This window comes from Bubalus kerabau, chromosome 9, assembly GCF_029407905.1.
Source record: "Bubalus kerabau isolate K-KA32 ecotype Philippines breed swamp buffalo chromosome 9, PCC_UOA_SB_1v2, whole genome shotgun sequence".
Taxonomy (NCBI): domain Eukaryota; kingdom Metazoa; phylum Chordata; class Mammalia; order Artiodactyla; family Bovidae; genus Bubalus; species Bubalus kerabau.
In genome coordinates this window covers 17,564,482-17,578,303 of record NC_073632.1, presented here as the reverse complement: position 1 = coordinate 17,578,303, position 13,822 = coordinate 17,564,482, and the positions used below count along the sequence as shown (strand labels likewise).

General features: G+C 40.7%; 1 protein-coding gene across 2 annotated transcripts in view; it reads right to left on the bottom strand.

Annotated features, from left to right (window-relative positions):
• The window catches only part of SDHAF4 (succinate dehydrogenase complex assembly factor 4), a 39,619-nt gene that overhangs the window by 18,488 nt on the left and 7,309 nt on the right, over window positions 1–13,822 (bottom strand). Inside the window, exon 1 of one of the 2 annotated variants that reach the window (XM_055534775.1) lies at window positions 191–311. The exons of the other annotated variant lie outside the window; for it this stretch is intronic. Within the exon in view, the coding sequence (XP_055390750.1) occupies window positions 191–215 (25 nt within the window). The 5' untranslated portion in view covers window positions 216–311. Of the gene's footprint in view, window positions 1–190; window positions 312–13,822 lie in introns of those variants that run through there. 2 annotated transcript variants of the gene reach the window in all.

The following is a 13,822-nucleotide window of genomic DNA, read 5'->3' as shown; positions in this document are numbered from 1 at the left end:
TCCTATTTGAAACAATGCCCAAAATACCAAGAATCAGGTCACTAAGAGTCACTAAGTAGTAGGAACTTTTAAATGATACTACTTAGTATTTAAATTTCAAGATGTCACAAGGAATTGTATTTAGGACTCTTAAATTCTAATACTGGTCCTCTTTTTCTGTAAATTAAACATTTTTAAATGTACCAGGCACCTGTTGTTGCTGTTGCTTTAGTCATTAAGTCATGTCTGACTCTTGTGACCCATAGAGTGGAGTCTGCCAGGCTCCTATGTCTATGGGATTCTGCAGGCAAGAATACTGGAATGGGTTGCCATTCCCTTCTCCAGGGGGTCTTCCCAACTCAGGGATCAAACCCATGTCTCCTGCATTGGCAGGTAGATTGTTTACCACCAAGCAACCCACTGGGCACCTGCAATGTATAAATGTGATCACTTTCTATGTTACAATGAGAAAGGTAAGTTTTCAGAATATTCATTGGAAGGACTGATGCTGAAGCTGAAGGTCCAACAGTTTGGCCACCTGATGGGAGGAAGTGACTCATTGGAAAAGACCCTGATGCTGGGACAGACTAGGGGCTGGAGAAGGGGACGACAGAGGATGAGATGGTTGGATGGCATCACCGACTCAATGGACATGAGTTTGAGTAAACTCCAGGAGTTGGTAATGGACAGGGAGGCCTGGTGTGCTGCAGTCCACGGATTGTAAAGAGATGGACATGACTGAGCGACTGAACCCCAACAACAAAAGTTTTCAGTATTATGGAAGTTATCCAACCCTTATTGAGATAATCTTCAATGAGGGCAAAACCACTCTGAAAATCAACCTCTGGGATGGGGGGGGTGGTTTCAAGTCTGTGAAGGAATGGCTTTAGAGACAGAGGTGGGTACTAGTTCCAGTCACACCACTGTGGCAGCACTTCAATGCCCTGAAATAGGGTGAGAACCTAATATTCAGAATCTTTGTGTGGGTTAGGTCAGATGCTGGAAGAGAATTAGGTAGCAGATGGAATTGAGATTGCTAATCAGATGACCCTGATCTAGGGAGACTGTCCTGAACGATCTGAGTGGGTCTACTTTAATCACAAGGGTCCTTAAAAGGGGAAGAGAGAATTAGAAAAGAGAACCAGAGAGGGGGCAGTGGGAGACAGACCTGAAGGAAAGGGCCACCAAGACAAGGAAATTGGGCAGCCTCTGGGAGTTGGAAGAGGGAGGAAACGGATTCTCCCCAGGAGCTTCCAGAAGAAACACAACCCTATCACCTTGGTTTACACACAGAGAGGCCCATTTCAGATTCCTCACCTCCAGAACTGTTAAGGCTTTTTAAGCCACTGAGTGTGTGGTATTTCATTATACCAGTAATAGGAAACTAACTGCTTACTAGTTGTTTGATCCTTGTCAAGTTATTTTCCCTTTTAAAATCCATTTCTTCCCTCTCTAAATTGAAGATAATAGTACCTATCTCATGAGATGACTAAATAGGGCAATTCATTCAAAGCACCTAGTATAGTGACAAATTGTATCTATTATTATAGAATTATCTAGAAGCTCCTGGTAGTATTACAAATAATTAGAATTTTCTTTCATTACACATATTTTATTCATTTTCTAACAATCACTACATTATCCTACCCCTGCTTTAAAAAATTGTATATATACACACACACACACACACACACACACGCAAATATACACACATACAACTATCTGTATGTATGTATGTGTGTGTGTGTCTGTTTGTGTATACGTATATACCTTCCACAGCCAATTTGGAATTTACATGACTTGTCTGCAAGACTACAAAAAGTTAACATCACAAACTACATTAACAATTTCAAAATAATACACTCTGCATATCCACTGCATGGATCTCAGTGACTGACAACATTGCTGACTCTCTGAATGACCAACTGTAATGCAAATTAAAATTAGTCTTCTTCCTCAATGAAAGGGCCCATAAAATTCAACAAATAAGAAAATAAATATAGTGAGAATAAGATGGTGGAGGGGTAGGTGGACATGGAATACATCTCCATCTGTGGAAACATCAAGAATACACCTTCAGACACAGAAGTGCATCAGTCCTTCCAATGAATATTCAGGGTTGATTTCTTTTAGGATGGACTGGTTTGATCTTCTTGCAGGCCAAGGAACTCTCAAGAGTCCTCCAGCACCACAATTTGCAAGCACTAATTCTTTGGAGCTCAGCCTTTTTTATGGTCCAACTGTCACATCCATCATGACTAATGGAAAACCATAACTTTGACTATACATGCCTTTGTTGGCAAAGTGACGTCTCCACTTTTTAATACGCTATCCAGGTTTGTCACAGCTCTTCTTCCAAGGAGTAAGTGCCTTTAATTTTGTGCCTGCAGTCACCGTCTACAGTGATCATGGAACCCAAGAAAATAAAATGTCACTGTTTCCACTTTTTCTTCATCTATTTGCTATGAAATGATGGGACTGGATGCTATGATCTTTTTTTTTGAATGTTGAGTTTTAAGCCAGCTTTTTCACTCTCCTCTTTCACCCTCATCAAGAGGCTCTTTAGTTTCTCTTTGCTTTCTACCATTAGAAAGGTATTATCTGCATATCTGAGGTTGTTTACATTTCTCCCAGCAACCTTGATTCCAGCTTATGACTTATTATTCAATCCAGCATTTCACATGATGTAATTGGCATATAAGTTAAATATGTAGAGTGACAATATACAGCCTTGACATACTTCACTCCTGATTTTGAACTAGTCCATTGTTGCATGTCTGGTTCTAACTATTGCTTCTTTACCTGCATATTGCACTCTGAAGAGACAGTTATGATGGACTGGCAGTACTCAGTTGAGTTCAGTTGCTCAGTCTTGTCTGACTCTTTGCGACCCCATGGACTGTAGCACGCCAGGCCTCCTTGTCCATCACCAACTCCCGGTGTTCCCTCAAACTCACGTCCATTGAGTTGGTGGTGCTATCCAACCACCTCATCCTCTGTTGTACCCTTCTCCTCCTGCTTTCAGTCTTTCCCAGCATCATGGTCTTTTCAAATCAATCAGATCTTTGCATCAAGTGGCCAAAATATTGGAGTTTCAGCTTCAGCATCAGTCCTTCCAATGAATATTAAGAACTGATTTCCTTTAGAATGGACTGGTTGGATCTTCTTGCAGTCCAAGGGACTCTCAAGAGTCTTCTCCAACACCACAGTTCAAAAGCATCAATTCTTCGGTGCTCAGTTCTCTTTATATTCCAACTCTCACATCCATACATGACTACTGGAAAAACCATAGCCGTGACTAGATGGACCTTTTTTGGAAAGTAATGTCTCTGCTTTTTAATAAGTTGTCTAGACTGGTTATAACTTTTCTTTAAAGGAGTGTCTTTTTAATTTCTTGGCTGCAGTCACCATATGCAGTGATATTGGAGCCCCTAAAAATAAAGTCTGCTGTTTCCCCATCTATTTGCCATGAGTGACAGACCAGATGCCGTGATCTTAGTTTTCTGAATGCTGAGCTTTAAGCCAACTTTCCCCCTCTCCTCTTTCATTTTCATCAAGAGGCTCTTTAGTTCTTCTTCACTTTCTGCCATAAGGGTGGTGTCATCTGCATATCTGAGGTTATTGATATTTCTCCTGGCAATATTGATTCCAGCTTCTGTTTCATCCAGCCCAGCGTTTCTCATGATGTACTCTGCAGAGAAGTTAAATAAACAGGCTGACAATATACAGCTCTGAGATACTCCTTTTCCTATTTGGAACCAGTCTGTTTTCTAGGTCCAGTTTTAACTGTTGCTGCCTGACCTGCATACAGATTTCTCAAGAGGCAGGTCAGATGGTCTGGTATTCCCATCTCTTTCAGAATTTTCCAGTTTGTGGTGATCCACACAGTCAAAGGCACTGGCACAGTCAATAAAGCAGAAGTGTTCTGGAACTCTCTTGCTTTTTTGATGATCCAATGGATGTTAGCAATTTGATCTCTGGTTCCTCTGCCTTTTCTAAAACCAGCTTGAACATCTGGAAGTTCACGATTCATGTATTGCTGAAACCCGGCTTGGAGAATTTTGAGCATTACTTTACTAGCATGTGAGATGAGGGAAATTGTGCAGTAGTTTGAGCATTCTTTGGCATTGCCTTTCTTTGGGACTGGAATGAAAACTGACCTTTTCCAGTCCTGTGGCCACTGCTGAGTTTTCCAAATTTGCTGGCATATTGAGTGTAGCACTTCCACAGCATCATCTTTTAGGATTTGAAATAGCTCCACTGGAATTCCTTCACCTCCACCAGCTTTGTTCATAAGTGATGCTTCCTAAGGCCCACTTGACTTCGCATTCCAGGATGTCTGGCTCTAGGTGAGTAATCACACCATCGTGATTATCTGGGTCATGAAGATCTTTTTTGTATAGGTCTTCTGTGTATTCTTGCCACTTCTTCTTAATATCTTCTGCTTCTGTTAGGTCCATACCATTTCTAATCTTTATCGAGCCCATCTTTGCATGAAATGTTCCCTTGGTATCTCTCATTTTCTTGAAGAGATCTCTAGTGTTTCCCATTCTATTGTTTTCCTCTATTTCTTTGCACTGATCGCTGAGGAAGCCTTTCTTATCTCTCCTTTGTATTCTTTGGAACTCTGCATTCAGATGGGCATATCTTTCCTTTTCTCCTTTGCTTTTGGCTTCTCTTCTTTTCACAGGTATTTGTAAGGCCTCCTCAGACAGCCATTTTGCTTTTTTGCATTTCTTTTTCTTGGTGATGGTCTTGATCCTTGTCTCCTGTACAAGGTCATGAACCTCTGTCCACAGTTCATCAGGCACTGTGTCTGTCAGATTTAGTCCCTTAAATCTATTTCTTACTTCCACTGTATAATTGTAAGGGATTTGATTTAGGTCATACCTGAATGGTCTAGTGGTTTCCCCCACTTTCTTCAATTTCAGTCTGATTTTGGCAATAAGGACTTCATGATCTGAGCCACAGTCAGCTCCTGGTTGTGTTTTTGCTGACTGTATAGAGCTTCTCCACCTTTGGCTGCAAAGAATATAATCAGTCTGACTTCAGTATTGACCATCTGGTGATGTATATGTGTAGAGTCTTCTCTTGTGTTGTTGGAAGAGGGTGTTTGCTATGACCAGTGCATTCTCTTGGCAGAACTCTATTAGTCTTTGCCCTGCTTCACTCTGTACTCCAAGGCCAAACTTGCCTGTTACTCCAGGTGTTTCTTAACTTCCTACTTTTGCATTCCAGTCTCCTATAATGAAAAGGACATCTTTTTTGGGTGTTTGTTAGTTCTAGTAGGTCTTGTAGGTCCTTATAGAACTGTTCAGCTTCTTCAGATTACTGGTTAGGGCATAGACTTGGATTACCATGCTATTGAATGGTTTGCCTTGGAAAAGAACCAAGATCATTCTGTCGCTTTTGAGATTGCATTCAAGTACTGCACTTCGGACTCTTTTGTTGACTATGATGGCTACTCCATTTCTTCTACAGGATTCTTGCCCACAGTATATAATTTAACTCAGGTCACCTGAGTTAAATTCACCCATTCCAGCCCATTTTAGTCCACTGATTCCTAAAATGTTAATGTTCACTCTTGCCATCTCCTGTTTGACCACCTTAAATTTGCCTTGATTCATGGACCTATGCCTTGATTCCAGGTTCCTATGCAATATTACTCTTTACAGCATCGGATCTTTCTTCCATCACCAGTCACATCCACAACCAGGTGTTGTCTTTGCTTTGGCTCCATCTCTTCATTCTTTCTGAAGTTATTTCTCTGCTGATCTCTAGAAGCATATTGGGCACCTACCAACCTGGGGAGTTCATCTTTCAGTGTCCTATCCTTTTGCCTTTCATACTGTTCATGGATGGGAGTCTCAAGGCAGGAATACTGAAGTGGTTTGCCATTTCCTTGTTCAGTGGACCACATTTTGTCAGAACTCTCCACCATGACCTATCTGTCCTGGGTGGTCCTACACGGCATGGCTCATAGTTTCATTGAGTTAGACAAGGCTGTGGTCCACATGATTAGATTGGTTAGTTTTCTGTGATTGTGGTTTTCAGTCTGGTAGTACTAGGAATTCTTTTTTTTTTTTTTTTTTTTTAAATAGAGCTCTTTGTAACTCCAATTCTAATAATACCTTTTAGAATTAGAGATATCTCACATGTATAATGTGTACATGGACATAAACAAGCTAGAGAATTCCTCACAGTTTGTTGTGATCGAGTCACAGGCTGTAGTGTTGTCAATCAAGTATAAGTAGATGTTTTTCTGGAATTCCCTTGCTTTTTCCATGATTTAACGAATGTTGGCAATTTGATCTGTGGTTCCTCTGCTTCTTCAAAACCCAGCGTATACATCTGGAAGTTCTTGGTTTATGTACTGCTGAAGCTTAACTTGAAGGATTTTGAGCATTACCTTGCTAGCATGTGAAATCAGAGCAAACATATAGTAGTTTGAGCGTTCTTTGGCATTGCCCTTCTCTGGGATTGGAATGAAAACTGATCTTTGCCAGTCCCGTGGCCACTGCTGAGTTTTCCAAATTTGCTGGCATATTGCGTGCAGCACGTTTACAGCATCGTGTTTCAGGATTTGAAATGCCTCAGCTGGAATTGTGTCACCTCCACTAGCTTGTTTGTAGTGATGCTTCTTAGGCCCGCTTGATTTCACTGCAGAGTGCCTGGCTCTAGGTGAGTGACTCTACCATATGGTTATCTCGGTCAGTAATAATTTTCTTATATAGTTCTTCTGTGTATTCTTTCCATCACTTCTTAATCTCTTCTGCTTCTGTTATTAATAGTTCTTTACCATTTCTTTTATCACTTCCATCCTTGTAAGAAATGTTCCCTTGGTATCTCGAATTTTCTTGAAGAGATCTCTAGTCTTTCCCATTCTATGGTTTCCCTCTATTTCTTTGAATTATTCATTGAAGAATGCCTTCTTATCTCTCCTTGCTATTCTCTGGAACTGTGCATTCTGTTGGATGTATCTTTCCCTTGCCTTTCACTTCTCCTTTCTGCAGCTATTTGTAAAGCCTCCTCAGACAACCATTTTGCCTTCCTGCATTTCTTTTTCTTGGGATGGTTTTGTTCACTGCCTCCTCTACAATGTTACAAACCTCTGTTCTGAAGGCAATGGGTCTACCTCAACATCTAATCTCTTGAGCCTAATTGTCACCTCCACTGTATAAGCACAAGGATTTTATTTAGGTCATCTGAATGGTCTAGTGATTTTCCCTACTTTCTTCAATTGAAGTCTGAATTTGCAATAAGGTAGGGAAGGAAATGGCAACCCACTCCAATATTCTTATCTGGAGAATTCCATGGACAGAAGAGCCTGGTGTACTACAGTTCATGGGGTCACAAAGATTTGGACACAAATGAGTGACTTAACACACTTTGAAATAAGGAGCTCATGAACTGAACCACAGTCAGCTCCAGGTCTTGTTTTTGCTAAGTGTATGCTGCTGCTGCTGCTGCTGAGTCACTTCAGTCATGTCCGACTCTGTGCGACCCCATAGATGGAAGCCTACCAGGCTCCCCCGTCCCTGGGATTCTCCAGGCAAGAACACTGGAGTGGGTTGCCATTTCCTTGTCCAATGCATGAAGGTGAAAAGTGAAAGGGAAGTTGCTCAGTCGTGTCTGACTCTTAGCGACCCCATGGACTGCAGCCTACCAGGCTCCTCCATCCATGGGATTTTCCAGGCAAGAGTACTGGAGTGGGGTGCCATTGCCTTCTCCGTTGGTAAGTGTATGGTATGTTTCAAATTTTCTAGAAAGTCATAAGCATTTATGCAAAAATAAAAATGGCACAAAATCCCTGGCTATCAAGTATAACACAGACAAAATCTGAAGCTAAAATTTTGCTTCTTAAATGATGCAGATATATGACAGTAAATAATAAAAGTAATATTATGCCTTAGGTGCCAATGTGCCAGGCACTGTGTTAGGAGCTGGAAAAAATGTCAACTTATTTGTATGAGTATAATTGCCATTTATAATAATTCTGTTTAGCATGAACATGATCATTGTCTGGAAAAGTGACACTGGGCAGATGTGGTAGAGTCTGTGCAGTGTGTCCAGCAGCCAAGCTGCTTTCTACCCTTCCAATGAGTTCCAGAATGCCCACTCCCACTGTCTGTGATCAAGCTGAGCAACAGGCCACCCACTTAGGGGTCACATATCCCAGCCTTCCCTGTGGCCAAGCAGCCACATGTCCAAGTTGTGGCCAGTGGGCTGGGTTAGGAAAAACATGTGCAAATTTTAGGCCACCTCAATTTTGCAACAAATCAATTGCCCTGGATTTCTTTTTCCATTCCCTGAGACCGTAATGTGGACAGTGCAGTGACCCGCCTGTAAGGGTTACAAGGAAAAGCCAAAAGATCAGATTTCTCAAGGTGCTCTCAGACACGGAACCATAAACAGAACCATTTTTGTATCAGGTAGATGTGTGACAAAATGCAGAGGAAAAGAACTCTAATTTTTGCACAGTACATGATTAGACAGGACACTGGGCTCCTTTACAGAAATGAGGAAATTCACCATAAAGCTCACATCTTCTTTTTCAAGGGATGCTTTGGCCTTATCCAAAGCCTATTTACAATTGTGTCTATAAGAACATTACAGGCAAGAAGATGACTTTCTAAGAGAACTAATAAAAGCAAAGGGAAAAGAGTAAATTGTCACTAAAAAACAAAAACTACTTTTCAAAACTTCTGTTCTAGCAATTTGATAGAGATGCCCAAACCCTACAGCCAAAATCATCCAAAAAAGTTAAAAAAAAAAAATATATATATATATATATGTGTGTGTATTTGTGTGTATATATATACACACACACACAAAAATTTCTAAATCCGAGAAAGAAATGTTAAGAAAGGAAATAATGATTAAGAGTATCAAAGCATTCCTGTAAGATAAACAGTTAAGCTGGTATATAACCTGAGTCTTTCTCCCCTAGAGTTTAGTGTACAGAGGTCTCAGGACAGCTGGGAGAGCACAGTCTTTTGAACCCAAGCAAAATAAAAAGCCTACTAGAGGCCAGAACCCAGGAAGGGTCACGCACTGAGTAAAGAGAGTGATTTGGAAGATTTTTAAACGTGCATATAACTACCTGGGGAAGATCTTATTAAAATGCAGATTCTTAATAGGTTTGGTATGACCTAAGATTCTGCATTTTAACAAGTTCCAAGGTGATGCTCCCGTTGCTGGTCCAAAGAGCAAGGGACTAGAAGACAAATTCTAGTTAATGAACACCTTTGTTCTGTGTAACGATGTTAAAAAGGGAGCCCCTCTTGATATTTTGAAGCCACTGGTTGACCATATCTGTGTTTATGTCAGATTACACACTATGTGCAAGGTTCAAAGACCCTCAGGGGAGCATCTTTCTATAAAGTGGATTAAAGTCTGAAGTTGAAGTGCTTTCAGACACATGGCAGAAGCAAATCCTCTGAGGACAAATAGTTTTTCAACTCATGTCTTATGGAAGTCTCAAAGAGGGAATACCAATAAAACATTCAAGGAAACAAGCTATCATATGCAAGATCAACAAACAACAGAGCTAGCACCATAAAGATCTATACACTGAAATCAAAATTAAAATAAGTAATACATTTAAGGAAATAAAAATGGAGCCAAAGAGAAAAATGAGTAAGAGACTGTGAATTCACTAGGCCAATAATTAAACAAACAAACAAACAAACAGAAAAACCCCAACCCCCAACAACCACAAATTTAAATTTAAAGTTCAATAAAAGGCCTAAATAGCAGAATAGATACAGCTGAAAAGACTTAGTGGCCCAGAATAAAGTTCTGAAGAAATTATACAGAAAAAAGCATAGCAACAAGGAGACAAACATAATACAAGTGATGTTAAAATACTTGGAGGATAAAATGAGGGCTAACAAATGTTTGTTTAATCATAGTTCCAGAAGGAAATAATGAAAAGACCAGGAGACCTCCAACAGACAGGAATCTTCAGATGTAGGAAACACAGAGAGCAGCAAGTAAAAAGAAAAATTAAATAACTACGATGAAGAAGCCAACATCAAAGGAAGATATAAAAAGTAGCTAGGTAAAGGAGAGATTACTAATAAAGGAACAAACATTAGACAAGAGGACCTCCCAATAGCTATAAAGAAAGCCAGAAGAGATACAGCTGTGAGACAATGATACGTTTATTGAAACTACCTTGCAAGAACGAGAGAAATAAACCATATTTTCAGATTAAAAATAAAATACATGCTTAAAAAAAAAAAGCACTGAGAAACTTTATCACAAGACTATTACCAAAGGGAACTTCTAAACAATGTACTGTAAGAAACTGATTCAAGAAGTAAAGTGTGAGATAAAAAGAGAAAAATAGAAGTTTTAAACATTGACTATATAAAAATGTAATATGTTGATTTGTGTTACTACACAATTCTACCCTAACATATACACAAGAAAACATACAGACACACACACACAACCCTAAAAGGCTGAACAACAGAGTAGGAGGGTGAATGAATTCAAAGCATTTCTAAGCTTTGTACTGTTTAGGAGGAACATGAAGATATTAATTAACTTCAACTTCCTCAAGCATGCATTCAGATTTCAAGAGTAACCAATAAAAAGCAATGTGTATCTTTGAAATCACAGAGGAAAAAAATGAAAGAAGAACACATTTAATTGAAAGTATGACAAATAGAAGGTACAAAGAATGAGATGGCAGAAATAAGGTCAATTTTATCAGTTAATATACAGTAAGTCCCCTATATACAAAAGAGTTCCAGTCTGAGAGTGTTGGTAAGTCCTACTTGTTCATAAGTCCAACAGAGATCAGCGGGTAAAGAATCCACCTGCAATGCAAGACACGATTCCTGGGTTGGGAAGATCCCCTGGAGAAGGGATAGGCTACCCACTCTAGTATTCTTGGGCCTCCCAGGTGGCTCAGATGGGAAAGAATCCACCCACAGTGTGGGAGACCTGGGTTCAATCCTTGAGTTGGGAAGATCTCCTGGAGGAAGGCATGGCAACCTACTCCAGTATTCTTGCCTGAGGAATCCCCATGGACAGAGGAGCCTGGTGGGCTAGTCCATGAGGTTGCAAAGAGTTGAACACACTGACATGACTGAGTGACTAAGTACAACATACAGTAAGTCCCCTACATACCAAAGTTCCAGTCCGAGAACGTTTGTAAAGTCCTACTTGTTTGTAAGTCCAACAGAATTAGTCTTCCCTTGTTAAAGGTAGCTCAGTTGGTAAAGAATCCACCTGTAATGCAGAAGCCCCCGGTTTGATTCCTGGGTTGGGAACATCCCCTGGAGAAGTGAGGCTATCCACTCCAGTATTCTTGGGCTTCCCCTGTGGCCCAGCTGGTAAAGAATCCGCCTGCAATGTGGGAGACCTAGGTTCAATTGCTAGGTTGGGAAGATCCCCTGGAGAAGAGAAAGGCTACCCACTGGAGAATTTTATGGGGCTGTATAGTCCATGGGGTCGCAAAGAGTTAGACACGACTGAGCAACTTTCAGTTTTCACCCAACTATCACAGTGGGCTATATAGTACTGTACTGTAAGTTTATAAAATTTCTCACAAAAATAATACGTAAAAAACAAACACAAAAATAAAACATTTTTAATCTTATGGTACAATACCTTGAAAAGTACAGTATGACAGCTCAACAACTGTCATACAAGGGCTGGCATCAAGTGAACAGGCAAGAGTTACTACCTGGAGGAAGGAGAGGAGGAGGAAGATGGTAGAGCTGAAGAATCATCAGCAATAGATGCAGGGCAAGCTGCAATTTCAATCTCATCCAACGCTGATGGAACACATGTTCACATCTTTGAAAGTTCACAACCTAAATATTTAGATGTAGGTGACTTATAGTGATTGCAAATGGATTGAGCTCTCCAGTTAAAAGGTATACACTATCAGACTTCAAAATAAAAATTCACCAAAATCTAGTCCTACGCTGTTTATATATAAGAGAATTATCATGATTCCAGTGTTATCTGTTGCATATTCCAGGCAAGAATGCTGGTGTGGGTTGCCATGCCCTTCTCCAAGATATCTTCCCAACCCAGGAATCAAACTTGAGTCTCTGAAGTCTCCTGCACTGCAGGCAACTTTATTCCTGGTAGAATAAAGAGTTATATACAAAAAAGCCAAACTATACCCCATGCCCAAAGAGCCGTGGCTGCGCGGGCGCAGGAGGGCCTAGAGGAGCTACCCCACATTGAAGGTCAGTAAGGGCGGTGGTGAGGAGATACCCCTTGTCCAAGGTTAGGAGCAGCGGCTGCGCTTTGCTGGAGCAGCCGTGAAGAGATACCCCACGCCCAAGGTAAGAGAAACCCAAGTAAGACGGTAGGTGTTGCAAGAGGGCATCAGAGGGCAGACACACTGAAACCATACTCACAGAAAACTAGTCAATCTAATCACACTAGGACCACAGCTTTGTATAACTCAATGAAACTAAGCCATGCCTGTGGGGCAACCCAAGATGGGAAGGTCATGGTGGAGAGATGTGACATAATATGGTCCACTGGAGAAGGGACTGGCAAACCACTTCAGTATTCTTGCCTTGAGAACCCCATGAACAGTATGAAAAGGCAAAATGATAGGATACTGAAAGAGGAACTCCCCAGGTCTGTAGGTGCCCAATATGCTACTGGAGATCAGTAGAGAAATAATTCCAGAAAGAATGAAGGGATGGAGCCAAAGCAAAAACAATGTGGATGTGACTGGTGATAGAAGCAAGGTCCGATGCTGTAAAGAGCAATATTGCATAGGAACCTGGAATGTCAGGTCTATGAATCAAGGCAAATTGGAAGTGGTCAAAAAAGAGATGGCAAGAGTGAATGTCGACATTCTAGGAATCAGCGAACTAAAATGGACTGGAATGGGTGACTTTAACTCAGATGACCATTATATCTACTACTGCGGGCAGGAATCCCTCAGAAGAAATGGAGTAGCCATCATGGTCAACAAAAGAGTCCGAAATGCAGTACTTGGATGCAATCTCAAAAACGACAGAATGATCTCTGTTCGTTTCCAAGGCAAACCATTCAATATCACAGTAATCCAAGTCTATGCCTCAACCAGTAATGCTGAAGAAGCTGAAGTTGAAAGGTTCTATGAAGACCTACAAGACCTTTTAGAACTAACACCCAAAAACGATGTCCTTTTCATTATAGGGGACTGGAATGCAAAAGTAGGAAGTCAAGAAACACCTGGAGTAACAGGCAAATTTGCCCTTGGAATATGGAAGAAGCAGGGCAAAGACTAATAGAGTTTTGCCAAGAAAATGCACTGGTCATAACAAACACCCTCTTCCAACAACACAAGAGAAGACTCGATACATGGACATCACCAGATGGTCAACACTGGAATCAGACTGATTATATTCTTTGCAGCCAAAGATGGAGAAGTTCTATACAGTCAGCAAAAACAAGACCAGGAGCTGACTGTGGCTCAGACCATGAACTCCTTATTGCCAAATTCAGACTTAAATTGAAGAAAGTAGGGAAAACCACTAGACCATTCAGGTATGACCTAAATCAAATCCCTTACGATTATACAGTGGAAGTGAGAAATAGATTTAAGGAAGTAGATCTGATAGATAGAGTGCGTGATGAACTATGGAATGAGGTTTGTGACATTGTACAGGAGACAGGGATCAAGACCATCCCCATGGAAAAGAAATGCAAAAAAGCAAAATGGCTGTCTGGGGAGGCCTTACAAATAGCTGTGAAAAGAAGAGAAGTGAACAGCAAAGGAGAAAAGGAAAGATATAAACATCTGAATGCAGAGTTCCAAAGAATAGCAAGAAGAGATAAGAAAGCCTTCTTCAGCAATCAATGCAAAGAAATA